General features: G+C 44.5%; 1 protein-coding gene across 2 annotated transcripts in view; it reads left to right on the top strand.

The window, feature by feature from the left end:
* Positions 1 to 16433, top strand: part of TXNRD1 (thioredoxin reductase 1) — a 57281-nt gene extending 40848 nt beyond the window's left edge. For both annotated transcript variants that reach the window (XM_088676749.1, XM_035127517.3), the window contains 6 exons: positions 246 to 322; positions 1683 to 1839; positions 2380 to 2487; positions 5393 to 5488; positions 12069 to 12203; positions 14965 to 16433. In XM_088676749.1, the coding sequence (XP_088532875.1) occupies positions 246 to 322; positions 1683 to 1839; positions 2380 to 2487; positions 5393 to 5488; positions 12069 to 12203; positions 14965 to 15033 (642 nt within the window). In that variant the 3' untranslated portion in view covers positions 15034 to 16433. The remainder of the gene's footprint in view (positions 1 to 245; positions 323 to 1682; positions 1840 to 2379; positions 2488 to 5392; positions 5489 to 12068; positions 12204 to 14964) is intronic.
* Positions 16434 to 21673: the final 5240 nt, after the last annotated feature.

The following is a 21673-nucleotide window of genomic DNA, read 5'->3' as shown; positions in this document are numbered from 1 at the left end:
GACCCTCCCCTTCCTATTTACTAGCCCAGAGACTGACACTGGCTATTGGCGGCCTCTTCTTCTTCTTTAGGCCCTATAGAACTCAGCAGGGAGGAGGTTGAGGGCAAAAGTATTAGTTACCACCACCTGTCCTTGCCTCTGGTGCCACCTATTGTTGACCTCCCTTCTACTCAACCAGCCCCAACGGGCACCTGCTATCACTGCCTGGGAGTTGTATGACTAACACAAACACTGACGTTCTGCAGGTGTTGCTGGCCATAGGGAGGGATGCTTGCACAAGAAAAATCGGCTTGGAGAAAGTTGGAGTGAAAATCAATGAAAAGTAAGGCTAAATCTCTTTGACTGTCTTAAGTACCGTTGCACTGTGGTTTTGATTTTGTTTCCCCCCCCCCCAACATCAATTGCATTGATTTAAAGCATTTAATTTGGGGGGGGGGAAGAGAGAGATAAATTTCCTTTCCAATGCAGTTCTGTTGCAATAAGGAGAGAGCCAGTGTGGCCTAATGGTTAGAGTGTTGGATTATAACCTGGGGGAGCAGGGTTCGAATCCCCTCTCAGCCATGAAGCTCATTGGGTGACCTTGGGCCAGTCACCATCTCTTAGCCTAGCCTACCTCATAGGGTTGTTGTGAGGGTGAAATGGAGAGGAGAACCATGTATACCACCTTGAGCTCCTTGGAGAGAAAAAAATGGGTATATAAATGTAATAAATTAAATAAGGAGGAACTCTACCCTCTATGTCTGATATATATCTATATCTCATTACCGAACATGCAATGAGGGTGGACTTTTGCAGTAACTGGAATGTTAATGATTAACAGCTTTGCAATCTAGGTTTCTGCATTATTTCACTATTGCTGGTTTCGCGGTCCAGATTTTTAATTTTTTTTTAATGTTCGTGCCAGTTAGCACTGTGAACTCTACCCTTTTGTACTGTGTATACTCTTTCCAGTTTTGATGCATGATGGGGCTCCTTTTTGGGGGTGGGGGGGGGAGGGCGATAACTCAGGAAATCTGCTTTGAATGCAGAAGGTCCCAGGTTCAATCCCTGTCGTCTCCCAGGTAGGGCTGGGAGAGACTCTTGTCTGAAACCCTGGAGTTGCTGCCACTGCCAGTCGCTGCAGACAATACTGAGCTAGAGAGACCATTAGCCTGGCTTCAGTATATGTTCGCTTCCTGTGCTCCTATGTTTTTAGCAGTTACGCAAAGGGGAGACGGTGAAAGGTGACGCTTCTCCTATCATAGCACTGCGATAAAAGGAAACGGGGGCTTTGCAAACTTCTCATTTCCATGCTGCTGTTAAAAGGCACAGAGGTCCTGGAACTCTGGGGAATCTCTTCCTTTCCTACCTACTTTGACAGTAATCTGTGGATTTAGTGGTCTGGCAGCCCACATTCTGCCTGAATTCATGTGCAAATGGCTATGTAATCTGAATCCGTTCCTGTTTGGGTCCATGCCTGTTCTCTGTGGACATGAAACATTGTTCTGAGGACACTGGGGATAAGTCTGCGAAATGCAGCAGGTTTTGCTATCTGAATCACAAATCCTTTCACGGCCAAGATGAACACAGCATGGACTCTTGCCCTGGCATTGGAACAGTCTGAATTGTACGAAGTTTGATTTTAAAGAAGAGATCCGCAACCTACAGGCCACCGAACCTCTCCTCTTTTCTCCCTCTCGTAGAACAGGAAAAATCCCTGTCAATGATGAGGAGCAAACTAATGTGCCTTATATCTATGCCATTGGAGATGTGTTGGAAGGCAAGCTGGAACTGACGCCAGTGGCGATTCATGCAGGGAGGCTGTTGGTACGGAGGCTTTACGGTGGCGCAAACACAAAGGTGAGCGAGAGGTTTATCGTCGTGCATTTTAAAGAAACCTAACCTGTCCCCACCCCACAGTCAGAATAATAATGCAATCTGCCACTCAGCCTCCCCCCCCCATGCACTCTTGTTTACATGATTGACAGTGCATTGGCCCAATGAGAGTCCGCATTGTGCTTTTTGTATGGGTTTTCTTAGTCTTATGGAATTTTAAAAAACCTGTTGCAGACAAATGTGTTTTCCTCGCTTCCAGGGCACGTTCACCCACCATTAGCGGGGGCAGCAAAGGGGGAGGGGTGTTGTGCATCTGGTTTCCTGGCAGTAAGTGTTGCTGCTGCTTACAGGGGGGGGGGGAGGTGTGGGGAGCTCAGCCGATTGGCACCACTGCACTTGGACCATGTGCTACCTTCCCCTCACGCCCCCCCCATCTCAGTAAAGCGGCAGCCCAGGTGAACAGCACAGCACCTTTGAAGCTCCACCAGCCTTTGCAGAAGCTACCCCAGTGTTTTGTTCCTGATGCCGTGTGACACTCATCCAAAAGCATCTTTTCCTTGGCAGTGTGACTACGTGAATGTTCCCACCACGGTATTCACTCCTCTGGAATACGGCGCCTGTGGTTACTCGGAAGAAAAAGCCATAGAGGCATTTGGGGTGGACAACATTGAGGTGAGCCTAACAATCCTTCATAAAATATAGTATCAATATATTGTGTAACACAAGGCCGATCTTGTGCACCTTTCTACTTCTTGATTGGTTGTGTGTGTGTGTGTAGGACCATCATCTTGGATTGCAGGTGGTGCTGAGGTCTAACCACTGAGCCTTGGGCTTGCCAATCAGAAAGTCAGTGGTTCGAATCCCCGTGATGGGGTGAGCTCCTGTTGCTCTGTCCCAGCTCCTGCCAACCTAGCAGTTCAAAAGCATGTCAAAGTGAAGTAGATAAATAGGTACTGCTGTGGCGGGAAGGTAAATGACATTTCCGTGTGCTCTGGTTTCCATCACAGTCTCCCTTTGCGCCAGAAGCAGTTTAGTCCTGCTGGCCACATTACCCAAAAAGCTGTCTGTGGACAAACACTGGCTCCCTTGGCATGAAAAGCAAGATTAGTGCTGCAACAGCATAGTCACCTTTGACTGGACTTAACCGTCCAGGGGTCCTTTACCTTTACCATCATCTAGTCCAGGCATCCCCAAACTGCGGCCCTCCAGATGTTTTGGCCTACAACTCCCATGATCCCTAGCTAACAGGACCAGTGGTTGGGGAAGATGGGAATTGTAGTCCAAAACATCTGGAGGGCCGAAGATTGGGGATGCCTGATCTAGTCCTTCTCAAGGTTGGCTACACAATCACATCATTCAGTTGTGTCACTTAGCTTGGTGTCAATAGCCATGAGCCTGTGTGGATGACAGGCCTGCATCTTTATAAGCATCTGTGTGCCAGTGTCCCGGAATGCATCAGAGTAACATCTGTAGCTGAGTGAACATCTGCCTTGCCTGCAGAAGAGCCCAGGTTCAATTCCCCACATCTCTAGGTAAGGCTGGGAAAGGCCCTTGCCTGACATTCCACCCCCCATTGTTCTACCTGGACACTGAGGTCCAGCGCCGAGGGCCTTCTGGCGGTTCCCTCACTGCGAGAAGCCAAGTTACAGGGAACCTGGCAGAGGGCCTTCTCGGTAGTGGCACCCGCCCTGTGGAACGCCCTCCCACCAGATGTCAAAGAGAACAACAACTACAGTACCAGACTTTTAGAAGACATCTGAAGGCAGCCCTGTTTAGGGAAGCTTTTAATGTTTAACAGACCATTGTATTTTAATATTTTGTTGGAAGCCGCCCAGAGTGGCTGGGGCAACCCAACCGGATGGGCGGGGTATAAATAATTTATTATTATTATTATTATTATTATTATTATTATTATTATTATTATTATTATTATTTATTACTCTGAAGAACTGCTGCCACTCCTAAGCAGGTAGTGCTGCTCCCATTGCACACAGTGGTCTGACGTGATAAAAGGCCTCAACACTTATGTTCAGTAAACATGTGGGAAAACGTTGATGCAAGTTATTCAAACTTAAATCTATTCGTTGAGGGAAATACCTGCAAAACACAGGTGTATGTATCAAAAGTTATATTGTGCTGTTGACAATGTGGAGCTGCCCTAACAAAGCTTGCCTATTTGGTCAGGTGCTTATTTTAGAAGCATCCCTGCCATGCTTCTTTAGACTCCGTTGCCTTTTGTGACACTGTAGCAGTCCCATCCCTCTTCTCACACCTGTTGGTATTTCTGCACCCAACACTATCCGATAAGTAGCTGATGCCCAGGCTATTGTGTAAATTCAAAAGTGCCTAAGAGCTGGCTGGAGGGAGCCATGTTTGAGCCTTGCACCCCCATGTTTCATATGCCTGGGAAGCAAATGGACATACAGAAACAAACTATCAGTGCACCTATTATTAAAATTTCTATACCACCCTTCTTCAGAGGATCACAGGGCAGTTTACAATATAAAAACACAAAAATGCATGGATGTAAGGGGGAGGGATTATAGAGAACCCTCCCCCCTCATCAGAAGCAGCCCGTCTCCCAGCAGTCATGAGAGCGAGGGGTCTGAAGGGGGGAGTCAGGAAACGGAGAGGGAGTGCCAGGGCTCTGGCAACATCAAAGAGCCCCTGCTCCATAGGCAGGAAGAGAGGGAGGCGGAAAAAGTGGACAGGAATAGGTCAGACAGAAGACCCATCCCCCCGACGCCGGAATTGAGGAGGAGGAGGAGGAGGAAAGGGAGGCGCTTCTCAGTTCCGAGGCTTTTATGCTGGTCACAAACGCGGAGGGGGGTAGTGCAGGAATCTGACTTGAGTGGGTAGACATGAAATGAGCAATCCGTTACACTGTAAATAATGTGCACCAATAAAAACATCTGAAAGACAAGCATGTGGAAGGTCGTTACTCAAGAGTAGTCACAACACACCCTGACAATAACAAAGTAACAAACAAAACAATGCCCCAGGAGCAATTTGCCGCCCCGGGTGACGCAGCGGCTTCCTCCGCCCCTGCAATGCCCCTCTCACTTTAAAAGGCCATAGATTGTTTAATTAGTCAGAGGCCTGGGAGAAGAAGAATAAAAATTATTATTGACATGACACAGAATCAAGCTGCAGTTCAGTGAACAGGAATGAGATACATTTTGCTTATAATGTGCCCCGAACGCTCCTGACATGAGACCCTGCTTTTATGTGCATCCTCACCATTTGACAAGCATCTTGCTAGTCCAGGGGTTGTGAGAGGTGCCATTCTGTTACTGTTGACATTCATCACCTGCCTTCTCAGTGCCTAGTCACCCTAGTGTCTCTGGCCAGTACCTGAGAGGGGCAAAGTGCCACACCTGCACCAAACTGAGCTCCTCATGCTTCACTCCCCTCCCCCAACTCTGGAAGTAGCAATGATGCTTAACATTGGGAAGGTAGGTGAGCTTCATTGCCCTGCCTGCTCTTCCCATTCCCCTTGGACTGCTGTTGCATAATAGCCTTTCAGAAACTAAAAAAAATCTCCACAAACACTTAAATGTCTCCATTGCTTTCCCAGGTTTACCACAGTTACTTCTGGCCACTTGAATGGACGGTCCCATCCCGGGACAACAACAGATGCTATGCAAAGGTCATCTGCAATATTCCTGATCAGGTAACCATAGCATGCCACTATTTTTTTCCAGAATTATCAGCATTTTAGAGGAGCAAGGAGGTTTGTTTGTTTGTTTTTAAAGTGTTGATTTTGTATGCATCGTAATATATTACAATATAATTTCCCGACAAAACAGTACTGGGAATGCTGACAGAATTTTTTTTTTTTAAAAAAATATTTTTATTAATTTTCCAATTAAAACCAATTATATCACATTCAATATTTCAAATTATACACATATATATATCAATCAAACCAAATGTTATGCCAAATCATCTAAAGAGTTTTTTATTTGGGTTCCCATGCTTCAAGAAATTGGGAATTCCTCGCAACTGTCCACTGCCGTCTTTTTTCTAAAGTTCAAATCGTCCTCCAAGTTCATAATAATCCAGATCTTCCCCTTACAGTCACATAGATGTTTTCCACTTTCATCCGATTGTTTCCCAGCTGCTGAGATAAATATCAAACAAAGTTTCACAGATGTTCTTTCTCCTGTGTGAGTTAATCAGTCCAGCCTCCCCATAAATCTTCTTAATGGAGCTCCCTGTTGCGTCGAAGCAGCTCGAAGTAGCGCCATCTTAAAAAGCTCAAATCACTTTCGTTTTCTCTCATAGCCATGAAGATTTACGATCATTATAGAATTTACAGCTTTTCCAGGCAGGAGACCCAAACATCAAACCATAAACTCTTGGTAAATTAATGGATCTCCTTGCCCTATAGCTGAACTTAGCTTCAGGTCGCTGCTCCAATTTAAAGTGCGTCACAGCTCATAAATCCTCCGAACGCGTCCAGAACTCCTTCCGTCCGACTAGGGGGGGGCTTTTCTCATCGGCAACTCCACATCTTTAAAAAATATGCTCAGTAACAACAGTTATAAAGTTCAACTCACACAGTCTTTTGCTTCTCTTTCACTCCAAACAAGCCAGGACATCGCGTCCGGGAAGGTACGAGGCAACAATATGAAAAAAATAAAATAAAAACTCACTTCCCTTATCGCTCCGTCCCCATCAATCCTTCTTCCAGATGCGGTACAGTCTTTGACTCCTCTCCCTCAGCAGCATAAATTTCTCAGCAGTAAACAGCGCTTCTTCCCCTCCTTCTGAAGTATGTCCATAGATTTAAGCCTAATTATCTTCTTTAACCATGGAAATCCCCGCCATGCAGATTAGCGTCCGGGAGTCCTGGCCCTCGTGAGTGCTCAGCCCAAGCTCCCCCCACTCCAAAAACAGTCGGAGTGGGTCCGGGGGCATCGCGGGCCAGCGGCCCCTCTCCGTAACCCCCGGAGAGGGTAGGGGGTTGCCATTTACTCCCCTAGCAACCGCCAAATTCCTCACGAAGGTCAGAGAGATGGAAAACAGGTCCCGGAACCCCGGGAATGCTGACAGAATTTGTATGAACTCCATGCATCTTAATTTGTAATGACACTTGGACTTGGGGGATAAAGCGCTTCCCTTTCATTGCGGCAAACACGGATGTTATCTTGAAAGCACTGGTTGGTTTTAAAAACACCCACAAATCCAACTCTTAAATTATAGTGCCTCTGGAACTGAATTAATAATACCTTGGCTAGATGTTACACTCATTAAGTGGCAGTCCTCTTTTATCTTTGCTCAAGATAATATCTGGTTGACGCCTTAGTTTTCGTGTTGTAATAATGGCTGGAGTCCAAAGGATTGTGGGAAAAGCAGGTGCTTGTGTTCTTATCTCAAGCTGCTTTTGAAACTGAGGGATGCCTCAGAAGCAATTTCTGACAGGCCAGAGGAGCATATTGGTTAAAGGGGGGGAGGGGAGTTCTTTTTCTTTTTTAAAACCTTTTTAGGCTCTGGATCCTCGTTTTAAACATGGGCTACAGTGAAAAACATAAATGTTACGTTTAGGCTTAGGGGGTGAGGAACCTGTGGCTCTTAAGGTGTAGCTGGACTACAACTCCCATCATCCCTAGCCATGCTTTCAGGGCCTGCTGTGGCTTGGGAGTCCAGCAACAACTGGAGGGCTACTGGTCCATTATTTTGTTCACGCTCAGTGTCCATATCTAGTGCTGCTTTCAGAATGCAATGCCAAATACTCAGGGCTGGATTCAGTTAATGAGGCCTGTGCAACGACTTTCACTAGCACAGTCAGTGGGACTCCCTTCCCCCCCCCAATTGGAGATACCCCTCCCCCCGAGCAGCGTGTAGGGAAGGGAGAGGGATCATTCCATCTGGCAAGCTGATGGAATAGTGCTATGTTGAATCCCTTCCTCAGGCCAAACTGCTTGGGTGAAAACTAGACAATAGATGCAGGCAGTACTAGAATTTCCCCTCCACACATTGCCACAAGCCCTATCTAAGCATTCAATAAGATCACATGAGGGTTTAAGCTGGGAAAGGAGAACTCATGCTGGGCGTTTTCCCTTCACCTTTGGCCCTTCCTGTGCATAGCAGGAAGTTCTGAAGGGAGCTTGTAAAGGCGAGGTTCCTATTCACGAGGAGGCTCTTCCTTCTGGGAGATTCAGGGGTGAAGCAGGGATGTGCGGGGGCACAGAAAAGAGGGTTGCTGCCATGAGTGCACCCCACTCCCTAGTTTAAGCTTAGTGTTTCAGATCTGAGCCTGAGGCTCTCACGTGTCATTTTCCCACTCCTTTCTTGATTAGGCAGAATGGGTTGCGTACAAATTGGCAAAGTGTGGCTTGCCTCAACCCCCAAGGAAGTCAGGCAGGGAGGACTGTGCTAGTCTGTCTTGATCACATAACACCAAACCATAGGTCCAAACCAGTGGTGTGCAGATTACAGGCTGGTCAGATCTCGTTTATCCTTCCCAGGAACCAAAGAGCCAAGTGGGAAAAACCAAAATGGTAGGATTAAAGAACAGGATGTCTCTGAGCAGATGCTTAGCCTAAGGATTTTTCAGTAGCGGAACTGAACAGAACTCGGTTCTTTCACAAAAATCCATTCCTTGGTTAAGCCAACTAATGCACATAGATCAGGCATCCCCAAACTTAGGCCCTCCAGATGTTTTGGACTACAATTCCCATCTTCCCCAACCACTGGTCCTGTTAGCTAGGGATCATGGGAGTTGTAGGCCAAAACATCTGGAGGGCCGCAGTTTGGGGATGCCTGACAGAGATCATGATCTAAGTCACCACATTGTAGCTTTGGCAGTCAAATGGCTTTTGATGTGGAATATTTTAAAGGCGGTGAAAAAATAGCTGAAACCCCTGCTATTCATGGGTCGTCGTCCTCCTCCCCCAAATAAATTTATTTTCCAACAGAAGTGGAAAGTTAAAACAGAGTAAACTACAAACATACACACAAACTTATTGTTGACATTTTTTGTATACTCGAGCCTCTGGATTTATCACAGTTGGATTATAATGTGTCACTTAAGACAGGTATGAAAATACGAAAAAAGGGGTTGAAATATATTTAATGCCAATTCTCTTAGGTATTGGACAGTCTGAAGAAAGTAATTGTTTCAGGCCACAGCGAGTCAAGCCTTTGTTGTTCCTTTCTTCTGGGCATTCTTACAATTGATATCTCAAATGATAAAAGGAGGGTGTTCCTATATGCTACAACTTCAGCAGGAATGTTGGTTGCTAAAAACTGGAAAGGGTGTTAGGACACCAACGAAGGAAGAATGGCAAATCAAATTGTGTGAATATTTGGAATTAGCAAAAACGACAGAAGTAATTAGAAATCAACCAAACCCAAAGGTTTAAAAAGGAGTGGGACTGTTTTATTTTTATTTTTTTCACAGATCATATTTATTTATTTTCCTTTCATCAAAATACAGACATTTACAACTATACATTTTTACATTTTCCACGTCACATCTTCAACCCTCCTTTCTCAACAAAAGGGAGAAAGGTAGGGGAGGAATAAAAAAAAAACAAGAAAAAAAAACCACACACACACAAAAAATAAAATAAAAAATAAAATAAAATAAAATAAATAAATAAAAAGGAATAACGAATTATAATGATACAAATTAAAATGATACAAATTAAAAGGACTTCCTGTCAACTCCGTCAGCATACTTTTTTCCTTTGTCGAATGTATATACAATCAATACTATTTCTTTTAACCCATGGTTTCACATTCCTATTGCTTTAATCCTCGTTTTTTTCCTACAAGTGACCTTTTTTTTTATTGTTGTTGTTATTATTTTGTTTCTATTCAAACGCTATCATTGGTATTTGGTTTTTACTATATTTCATAACATATTTTTTATACCTATCCCATTTTTTCACGAATTCTTCTTTAACCTTTCCTCTCAGGCTATTCGTTAATTGTGCCATTTCGGCAAATTCCTGGAGTTTATTTTGCCATTCTATAATTTTTGGGGCTTCTTTTTCTTTCCATTTTTTGGCAATAACAATCCGTGCTGCTGCTAACGAGTATAGAAGGATTTCTCTTAACTGTGGTGGAATATCTTTCTGAAATGTAACACTCAGTAAAAAGATCTCTGGTCTTTTTTGAATATTCTTTCCCAATATTTTTTGAATCTCATCATGGATTTTGTCCCAAAATTTCTTAATGATATCACATGTCCACCACATATGAAATAGGTTTCCATCATTCCCTCCACACCTCCAACAAACATTTGCAATATTTTTATACATTTTAGATAATCTAGAGGGTGTGAGGTGCCACCTGTGATTCATCTTAAGCATATTTTCTCTTATATTATAGTTCGATGTAAACTTCATATTAAATTTCCACAGGTTTTCCCATTCCGCACTCGTAATCGGGTAACCACAGTCTTGTGCCCATTTCGTCATAGATACTGTAACCGTTTCATCCATCACTTCGTACTCTAGCAACAGCCTATACATTTTAGCTATAAGTTTTGTTTTGCCAATTAATATTTCTTTTTCAAATCTTGAGCCCTCTCTTTGAAACCCTATTTGTTTGTCTTTTTTAAATAACTCAGTTAATTGATGGTAATCCAGCCATGTATTTAAATGTTCTCTTATTTCTTCGTACTTTTTAATTTTCCACTGTCCTCCTTCTATTATCATCATATTGTAAGTTATCCATTTATCCTCCATGTTTGATCTTTTTGGTGTTATAGCCTCCATTGGAGATAACCATCTGGGAATTTTTGGTTCAAGATATTTACAATATTTATCCCATGTTTTTAACAGTGCATTTCTAATTATGTGGTTTGTAAATTTCCTATGTACCTTCCCTTTGTCGTAGTAAAGGTAAGCGTGCCATCCAAACCTCGCTTCATGTCCCTCTAGATCTAATATGTCAACATTCTTTAGCAGGCACCAATCCTTTAGCCACGTTAAACAGGAGGCTTCATAATAAAGCCTGAGGTCTGGGAGGCCGAAGCCTCCTCTTTCCGGGAGGTCAATAAGTAGTTTATGTTTGACCCTCGGCCTTTTGCCTTGCCAGAGAAATTTCGACAACTCTTTCTGCCACTTATCAAACACAGTTCTCCTTCCTATAATTGGTATAGTTTGAAATAAATATAACAATTTAGGAAGGACTTTCATCTTTATGACCGCGATCCTGCCACAGAAAGATAGTTTGAGCCTACTCCAAATTTCAAGGTTTTTTTTTATTTCTTCCCACTTCTTTGTATAATTGTCTTCAAACAGATTGATATTTTTGGGGGTCAGCGTTATCCCCAAATATTCTAATTTTGAATAGATTTTTAGCTGGGTAACCTTTTGTATTTCTTCTTTCTCCAATTGTGACATGTTTTTTGCCAAAAGTTTAGTCTTATTATAATTTAATTTAAATCCCGAAACTGTACCGTATTCTTGTATTATATCCAGAACTTTTATTAGACTTTGCTTGGGGTTTTCCACCGTAACAATGAGATCGTCCGCAAACGCTCTGAGTTTGTAGTTTCTGGTCCCTAGCGTTATGCCTTTGATTTCCTTCTCCTCCCTTATTTGTTTACATAAGACCTCTAATGTTAAGATAAATATTAAGGGGGACAGGGGACACCCCTGTCTTACCCCTTTATTTATCTCACATTCTTGAGTTGCGTTTCCATTTATTATGAGTTTGGCTTTTTGTTTTGTATAAATAGCGTTAATTCCATTTATAAATTTCTTCCCAAAGTCCATTTGGTGGAGTAGGCCTTTCATAAAGGCCCACGAAACACGGTCAAAAGCTTTTTCAGCGTCAACCGCCATGAATATGGCAGATTTATTTATTTTTATATCCAAATACTCTAGCAAGTTTACAATATTTCTGGTGTTATTTGAAATACGCCTACCTGGAAGGAACCCTGCCTGGTTTTCGTGGATGACATCACAGAGAACTTTTTTTGCTCTTTGTGCCAAAATATATGCATATAACTTATAATCATTGTTAAGGAGCGCAATCGGTCTATAATTTGTAACCTCTTGTTGATCCGTTCCCTGCTTGGGTATTAGAGTTATGAAACTCTCCTTCCACGAATTTGGCATCGAGGAGTGGGACTGTTTTAAAGAGTACCTGGAAAAACCTGGTTTACATTTCCGCATAAGATAGCATATTTTGAAGAATGAATGGAAAATGTATTCAATTAATCAATGTAAAAACTCAATAAAGAATATATTTTTTTTAAAAAAGCTTTTGTTGTTCCCCTTGTTCCTTAGGAGCGTGTGATTGGCTTCCATGTGCTCGGTCCAAATGCTGGAGAAATTACCCAGGGATTTGCAGCGGCCATAAAATGTGGAATAACAAAAGAACAGTTGGACAGCACAATAGGAATCCACCCAGTCTGCGCAGAGGTGAGCATGTGGCATTGGTTTACAAAAAGCTCTCTCCTTTCCTAGGATTGCTGGAGCAATTTTGTTTTCCAGGCAACAGTCTTGTGTACTCTTTCTATATGTGCAACTGCATTGAGATAGGAAGTACCCTAGCTTTGTGGCAGGGCACAAGCAAAAAAGGTCCCATGTTCAATCCCCGGCATCTTCAGGTAGGACTGGGAAAGATTCCATTTCTAAAACCCCGGAGAGCTGCAACACTGAGCCAGAATCTACCGTATGTTTTAGAAAGTTGATTGTCCCTTAGTTATCTATTTTTAGGTACAGTTGGATGCCATTTTGGATCAAGCTGGTGGACTGGACCTTTCAAAAATGTACTGATTTTTGGCGGGTGGTTCTTAGAGTTCCCAAGCAATGCCAGGCACTCATAATCTGAATGGGTTGGGTTGGATTGGAAGGGCCACAAAATCAGGCGAAAAAGCACAATTGAGCCTCTTATGCCAGGGCAAGAACCCTTCAGCAGTGATGCAAGGACGTTCCTTCAGAGCTCCAGCTTTAGAAATAACCAACCTAGCAGTTCAAAAGCACGTCAAAATGCAAGTAGATAAATAGGAACCGCTTCAGCGGGAAGGTAAACGGCGTTTCCATGTGCTGCTCTGGTTCGCCAGAAGCGGCTTTGTCATGCTGGCCACATGACCCGGAAGCTGCATGCCGGCTCCCTTGGCCAATAACGCGAGATGCGCAACCCCAGAGTCGGTCACGACTGGACCTAATGGTCAGGGGTCCCTTTACCTTTACGTTCGTTGAACAAGCCACAAAAATTAAAGGACAAAAGTTTTCACAAAAATGATTTTTGTTTCTATTACAATAATAGGAGCATAGGAAGCGGCTTTATGCAGTCAAGACTGCTGGCCTATCTAGTTCATGTTTGCGCTGGCCAGGGGCAGAATTTCTGGCAGGCTTCTCTCCCAGGCCTGCCTGGAGATGCGGGGGATGGAGACTGGAGACTTATGCAAGCAAAGCACATAGCCTACCACTAAGCTACGGCCCATTCAACAACAACAATATAAATAATAATATAAATAACGGATTTTTTAAAACTTGGTTGAGTTTGAATTCTTTTCTGTTTTAAAGGCTGGGTGCATCCATGATTCTCCTTGCATACAGAGCATTTTCAGCCGGCTGAACATTGAGATCCTTGCTTTTTTCTGCAGGAGCTTCAGGCTTATTTGCATGGCTAACATGTACAGGCGCTCTGTTCTGCTCTCAATTTATTCCCCCTTGGAGATGACTTTGATGCTGGCTAATTACTGTTGCTTTGAACCATTTAGACTGAAGTGGATTTGATTTCCTGTAATCCTCCTACCTAGACTTATATGTCTGCAAAACAAAGCTGGATGCTTGCAAAACAACTAAAGGCAGCTTACCACATTTCCTGTAATTTGCTTTTCAATTTGCTCTCTAGACTAGGAGCTAAAACTCATCTGAAGGGCAAAAGTCTTAAGATGGCACCCGTGAAGGCCGTTAGTAGCCGTGGCTCAGACCATGGAGGAAGTTTGGGCCTCCAGATGTTGCTGGACTATAACTTCCATCATCCCTGGTTTTGCCAGAGCTGATGGAAGCTGTAGTTCAGCAACATCTGGAGAACCAAAGGCTCCCTACACCTGCTTTAACAAGAAATATATACCGTATGTTTCGCTCCATAAGACCCACCTAGTTTTTAGAGCAGGAAAACAAAAATTGTTTTATGGCTCGCTGTAAAACAAGTGGAGCGAGGCGGAGGAAGGAGCAGCCCGCTTTCAGGCTGCTCGTTCCTCCCCCGCCCCTCTGCCACTATTGGTGGCTGCGGCGGAGGGAGAAGTAACCCGAAAGGGCTGCTTTCGGGTTGCTTGTTCCTCGGCTGCCGCTGGGAGCCATGGCTCCGGCGGCAGAGGCATCCCTCCACTTCCGACTGCAGTGGCAGCTGAGGGATCCCTCTGCCGCCCAGCACCTTTGCTCCATAAGACGCACAGACATTTCCCCCCCGTCTTATGGAGCGAAAAATACGGTAGTTATTCTCAGGCACAGTTCCCATTAATTTCAGTTGAGCCTGTTCAGGAGTCTTCCTTTTCTGTCTCTGGTAGATCTTCCTCCTCCCAGAGGGCAAATAATCTCTGAGCCGCAGACTCATATCTGCTCATTAATTATCTGCAGGCAGTGCAATAAAACGTCCGCCTCCCCCCTTCATTTCCTGCATAACGCTGAGAGGCACTTGTGGTGGGAAGCCACGTGACTTCCCCTTCATTTCTTTCAAATTGCTGGGTCCGAAGCCTTGAAAGAGGGCTAGAAAGCAGGGCTGCTGTGGTGCAAGAGCATCCAGTGTAATTTAATGGCTCTTCCCATAATGGAGGGTGGAAAAAGTGCTGCATGGTGGAATGTCATTCTCCCTCCCTCCCCAAGCACCTGATTCAGCTTTATAATGCACACTAATAAAGAAGTCTAGAAGTGAGAAGAGCCCAGCTTGGATCAGCTCAAAGGGCCATCTAATCCGGCATGCTGTCTTTACAGTGGCCAGCTAGGTGCCTAATGGAGGCCTGCCGGCAGGATCTCAATGCAGCTGTCCCCTTCCCTCTTGTGATTCACATCCACTGAGTTGTTAGCAGTGGTTCTCCAAGGCCACACACCCCGGGGTCAGCCAATGCAGCGTTAATGGCAGAAGGTAGCCCTGAGTTTTGACGTGAACATTAAAGTCCTCTCCAACATGATCCAATTGTCTTATCCCCCCCCGTCCTTCTTTCTTTAATAGATATTCACCACGTTATCCGTGACGAAGCGGTCAGGTGGAGATATCACCCAATCCGGATGCTGAGGTTAAGCCCCCCCACTGTTTGCTCGTTGCCAGAGACTGGCGTTCGTCACCGTCGCTAACTCCCAAAGGGCGAAGCAAAGCAGCCTAGGAAGCAAGAACCAGCCAACGCGTCCATTACCTCTCCACCCCTGTCGACGGGGCGAGTGAAGAACTGCTTAGTTCCTGGCGGTGACTGAATGTTACGGCAACGGATCCAACAGTGGGGTGGGCTCCCCTATCAAGCTGCTGCTTGGCAAGGCATTGCACAAGATGCTTCCATGAAGTCGCAGCCTAAAACCAGCCTTTTCTGGTAGGCAGTGACGGAAAGTTTGCTGGCACAGCTTGAGACTTTTCCTCTCCTGGAATGAAGGCGTTCCTCCCATATGTTTCCCCACTTCCTCAGATCGTTGCTATGAAATAGCCCAAGAGTTGCAGCATGTAGCAGCCTCATTGCAAGCCCTCTTCTGTAGGGGGTGAACGCAATGCACCATCTCTCTAGAATTGTACAGAAATGAGCAACCAAGCCTGTGAAGGATTGATTGTGGGGTGTGTGTGTGTGTTTTTAAATGCACAGTCCTAAGAAGCATCTTATTTTCCCTTATCTTCCTTTATTCTTTTTACCCAGAGCTGCAGATTGGTGTGGCTCCCCTAAGGCAATAAATCAAAGATTAAATACTCCCATCACTGATAGGTTAGATTACTGCAATGAATTCTATGTAGGGCTGCCTCTGATGACAGTTCAGAAACTTCAGCTGGTGCAGAATTCAGTGGCCAGGTTACTCACCGGGGCAAGACTGTTTGAGCATATTACACCGATCCTGACCCAACTGCACTGGCTGCCAATTAGTTTCCAGGCTCAATTCTAAGTGCTGGTTTTAACCCAATATGGTTAAATGGGTTCAAGGACAGCATCTCCCCATATGAACTGACCCGGACCCTGCAATCCTCCTTCAAGTGTCTCCTCCATGAGAGGTCTGGAGGGTGGCAACATGAGAGGCCTTTTCTGGGGTGGCTCCCCACTTGTGGACTCTCTCTCTCCCCAGGGAGGCTCACCTGGCGCCTTTGTTACTTCAGGTGCCTGGCAAAAATGTTCATAACTAAGCCTTTCGCCGATAACATTCTATGGCCATTTAAAGTTTGTGAGAAAGGGGTGTTAACTGGTTTGTTTTGGTTTTATGATGTCGGTTACATTGTTGAATTCCTTCTCGAGTGAAACCCCTCCTTTTCATACAGCTAACTTTCTGTTTGTTTGTTTGTTTGTTTGTTTGTATATAATGGATCATAAACAAAATCTATTTGGATCATAAATTCTATTTTGAGATACCCTGTAACTGTTTTCTTCAATACTGCCACTGTTGTTGATAAAACTTAGTGTACTTTATGTGTACTTAGTGAAAGCAAGAAGTAAAACTGTCTTTTAGAAATGGGCACGGTCTTTTAAAATCTACTTCATTGCACCAGCTTGTTCAGATAGTGACTCTCCTGTACCTGTGATTTGGAGAAGTTGTGGGATTTGTGTTGCAGGAGCACACTGGATACAGCTGCGCAAAATGCACAACCGACCGGTATTCGAGTTCTATGTTTGCGCCTGTTTTTCTCAACTAAAGGACCCAGTTATTTATTCATGTTACCCTCCGAATGAGAAGGAAGCATGCATTTGTGTGCATTTGCAGTCTCTAGTAGGTAGAGGGCACACTCCTATAAGGACAAAAGCAGAGCTCTCCTGCATCAGCCCAGATGCCTGTGGGAAGCCCTGCCAACAGAACCTGAGGGCAACAACTCTCTCCCTACATGAGATTTCCAGCAATGGGGATTCAGAGGCATGCTGCTTCTGACAGTGGAGCTAGAACGTAGCCATCATGACACGTAGCCACTGATCCCCTTATCCTCCAGACAGGTTGGGCAGCAAGAGACGTTTATAAGGCTATAGGTCCTGCCTTAATGCTATGCTCCTGGAGAGAAGAGTGGAGCAAAACCTATTACAATCTCCCGTGGGCAGCTGTTGTTTACTGATGTTAAATGAAAGGGGTTGGGAACTGTCCTGTATTTGCGGGCTATGGCTATTAGCTATGTACCCTAATCCATCTGCGGGCCAATTTCTTAGCTGGGTGAAGGACCGTGCATGTAAAAGCTTGTTCGCTGGACCTGTCCAGTCCCACTGTCAGACCTGCACTCAAAAAGACCTAGTCAGAAAACTAGGCAATAACACAAATTAGTGTCGTCAACAGGTTTACCACTCCTATCAGCCAATCACCCATTCCCACCACCCTTCTGAGTAATACGCCTCCCCACCCTCTGACTATACATAAGGGTCTGGTGACTTCTGTTTCAGTGTATCTGAAGAAGTGTGCATGCACACGGAAGCTCATACCTATGACAAACTCAGTTGGTCTCTAAGGTCCCATCACCTCCTGGCAAATAGAAAGGGAAGAAATGGAGGCAGTGAGAGATTTTACTTTCTTGGGCTCCTTGATCACTGCAGATGGTAACAGCAGTCACGAAATTAAAAGACGCCTGCTTCTTGGGAGAAAAGCAATGACAAACCTAGACAGCATCTTAAAAAGCAGAGACATCACCTTGCCGACAAAGGTCCGTATAGTTAAAGCTATGGTTTTCCCAGTAGTGATGTATAGAAGTGAGAGCTGGACCATAAAGAAGGCTGATCACCGAAGGATTGATGCTTTTGAATTATGGTGCTGGAGGAGACTCTTGAGAGTCCCATGGACTGCAAGAAGATCAAACCTATCCATTCTTATGGAAATCAGCCCTGAGTGCTCCCTGGAAGGACAGATCCTGAAGCTGAGGCTCCAATACTTTGGCCACCTCATGAGAAGAGAAGAATCCTTGGAAAAGACCCTGATGTTGGGAAAGATTGAGGGCACTAGGAGAAGGGGACGACAAAGGACAAGATGGTTGGACAGTGTTCTCGAAGCTACGAACATGAGTTTGACCAAACTGCGGGAGGCAGTGCAAGACAGGAGTGCCTGGCGTGCTATGGTCCATGGGGTCACGAAGAGTCGGACACGACTAAACGACTAAACAACAACAAAAGGTGCTACTGGAAGGAATTTTTATTTTATTTTTTTGTTTCGACAAATTGGTGTTGTCAGTGATTATTTGACCAGGGATGGATGCTCGCTCGCTCACTCACTGACTGCTGTATCCAAAAGCAGCACACTAATGCAAAAAGCACATTATCAGGCTAGGTATTGATCTAGCAAGGTACAGCTTGCCTGCTCAGTGATCTGCAGTCTGGATTCCCCCCCCCCCTCTAAGCAAGCCAGACCTTGCTTCCTCTTGCAAGAGGAGTGGTTTAGCACCAGCCTCTGCCACAAAGGCAGGACATGTAAATCATGGATTAGCTACAGATCCTAACCCATTTGGCAGCTGCAGCTTACAAGCAGTTCCATTCTGAGACTATCTCTTTAACGGCTTTTGCAGTAATCAATCGATTTGGCTGAGCTGCAGATTTTGTAGGCCTAGTAATAAATATGGAATACAGCAAATACCTTATAGATTGACTGACGTAGCTCTTAACACAAACAAACAAACTTTTAAGCCTTCATTGTGCTGCTGGAGCTCAGGGATAATGCATTTGTTCGCAATCCTAAGTATAATTAAGCTGGGTGTGAGTCCATTGAGTTCCATTGGACTCAGATTGTGTATGCACAGGGCTGAGCTCAAAATGGGAGCTTTGTAGATGAGCCCTTAGATTCAAGTTTCAGGAAATCTACAAGTATTTTTGTAAGCTGTTTAGACTTTTTTTTAAAAAAAAGAATTAAGTGGCATATAAATGTTGTTAAACGAAATAATAAAAGAGCCTTAACTGACCAAACACTGCTTGCCCACACACTCTCTGTAATGAGGATTGTGTAATTATATGACCTAATAGGCTCAGGATGTGGGTAAGTTTAGTTATCCACAAACACTTGCTATTTACTGCATTAAATCCCACCTTTTTCTCCCAAGTTGCTCAAGGTGGCATATGGTTAATCCTCACAACAAACCTGTGAGGTAGGTTAGGGTGAGAGGCACAGAGAAAGCCATGGAGGGGAAATCAGATCACCGGTAGCTCCATGATGTCTATATTCTCCTCCTGGGATTTGAAGACTAGTTGTTGGGGAGCAGCCATGGGGAAACACTTTTACTCTCAGCCTGCTTTTGAAAAAGATGGTGTTCTAGACAGGCCTTTGGCTTGATCCAGAAACTCTGCTCTTAGGTCTGCAGGTGTACAAGAGGGCATTTCAGGAATTACAAGTAAAGGAGGTTCTGGCTAAACATCAGAAGAACTTTGACGGCAAGAGCTGTTTGACAGTGGAATGGACTCCCTCAGGAAGTGTTGAACTCTCGTTCCTTGGATGTTTTTAAGCAGAGGTTGGATGGCCATCTGTCATGGATGCTTTAGTTGAGATTCCTCCATTGCAGGGGGTTGGACTTAGATGACCCTCGGGGTCCCTTTTGACTCTACGATTCTGTGATTCTCTTGACACTACATGCAAGGCTGCCCCAGCTGAACTCTCTCCTCTCCCCCACTTATTTAGCGTACATGAGCTGTTCTCTCCTTTACCTCTCTTTTCCATATGGTAGAGACAAGTGCTTGGGGATTATGATGGTGCATATTCAACATACCTTTATAAGTGTTAAATCAGGCATCCCCAAACTTCGGCCCTCCAGATGTTTTGGACTACAGTCCCCATTATCCCTGACCACTGGTCCTGTTAGCTAGGGATCATGGGAGTTGTAGGCCAAAACATCTGGAGGGCCGCAGTTTGGGGATGCCTGTTAAATACATAGATGCCTCTCTGATTCACTGGAAAATTTAAACCACTTGCACTTTCAGACTGAATTAACTGAATTAAAATATAAAAGAAGAAGCATATTTGGAGCATTCCAAATATTACTATTTCTAAAAGGGATTTAAAAATGTGCTGTGCGTTTTGTGAGTGAAGGCACAGCACTACCCTTCACTTTGAACAATTTTCTTGCCTTCCAAAAGAGAGACTTGATGGCAAATCAAATGTGAGGCGCCAGATGTAATAAATTAAATGGCATTTGTATTCTGCCCCTGCCCTGCTCTTTGATTTTATTAGATATTAACATGTTTAAACAATTTCCCCAATGAATGCAAGCCAGATTTCTCCAAAGATATTTCATGTCACATTTATGGCAATTCAGCAATTTTAGCAAGCTCCGCAAGTCAATTAGGAGTCTTTGTTGTTATCTGGCCAGATTCACGTTTTGCAAGATTAATTCTAAGCAGTTGTGAGCATGACCTCTTTGGTCAGTCTGCCGCCTGTATGTGAGATGTGATCTACTAGTAGCTATTATGAATACATGTCTTTCCCGTTCTTCTGTCTGATTGAAATACTCAGCGGCTTTCCACTGTCCAGTCTAAAACTTGCCATGGGAACTAGCTGTGACCATACAAGCAAAATGTGATGCAGTGCCATATTTTGAAGAGCAGGAGCTCCTCATGGCAGCCCCATAGCTGTGCCCCAAAGATAATAAAAACTGCAGGCACCTGTGCTGACACAAATCTACCAATGAATAAAATAAAATCAGGTTTAAAGGGTTTTCTCAGGATGGTGAAAGGCATGTGTGCTGTGTCCTGTTGGTTTGGTGGTGGTGGGACTTGCCCTTCTTCTGACAGGAAATGCTCTGTGAGTGAGGGTACTAAAATGGGGAGCCAAGGAGGGTTAGTTTTGGGGAAAATGTCCCCATTTGCATCTTGAGGAGTGCTGGAGGGTATGTGCCCATCCATTTTCCTATTCTGCCTTTTACAGTAGAGCAGATGTTCCCATGCAGAAATCATAGAGTTGGAAGAGACCACAAGGGCCATCCAGTCCATCCCTCTGCCAAGCAGGAAACACCATCAAAGCATTCCTGACAGATGGCTGTCAAGCCTCTGCTTAAAGACCTCCAAAGAAGGAGACTCCACCACACTCCTTGGCAGCAAATTCCACTGTCGAACAGCTCCTACTGTCAAGAAGTTCTTCCTAATGTTTAGGTGGAATCTTCTTTCTTGTAGCTTGAATCCATTGCTCCGTGTCTGCTTCTCTGGAGCAGCAGAAAACAACCTTTCACCCTCTTCTATATGACATCCTTTTATATATTTCAACATGGCTATCATATCACCCCTTAACCTCTTCTCCAGGCTAAACATACCCAGCTCCCTAAGCCGTTCCTCATAAGGCATTGTTTCCAGGCCTTTGACCATTTTGGTTGCCCTCCTCTGGACACGTTCCAGCTTGTCAGTATCCTTCTTGAACTGTGGTGCCCAGAACTGGACACAGTATTCCAGGTGAGGTCTGACCAGAGCGGAATACAGAGCGGAATATCCCCTGGTTCAATCCCTAGCATTTATAGTTAGGAGAATCTCAGGCAATTCTTCTCTATCTGAGACCTGGGGAAGTTTCCGCCACTCAGTATGCACCATTCTGGGCTAGATAGTGCAGTGGCTTGACTCTGTATGCCACAGCCTCATAAGTGTAATTTTGGGAGGGGGATAGTACAAGGTGCAACTCAAGAAACCAGATTTGGCCCTTGAGTGATCAGTGGTTTTCCTTGTATAGTATGATCAAGAGAGGAAGACTGGATGGCCTCAGCTCTGCACTGAGGATTAGATGTCTCTTGGTTCCTTCTGCCTCTATAATTATTGGGTGGATCT

Source organism: Zootoca vivipara, chromosome 9 (genome assembly GCF_965207765.1).
Source record: "Zootoca vivipara chromosome 9, rZooViv2.hap1.1, whole genome shotgun sequence".
NCBI classification, from domain to species: Eukaryota; Metazoa; Chordata; class Lepidosauria; order Squamata; family Lacertidae; genus Zootoca; species Zootoca vivipara.
This window is presented reverse-complemented; position numbering and strand designations above follow the sequence as displayed.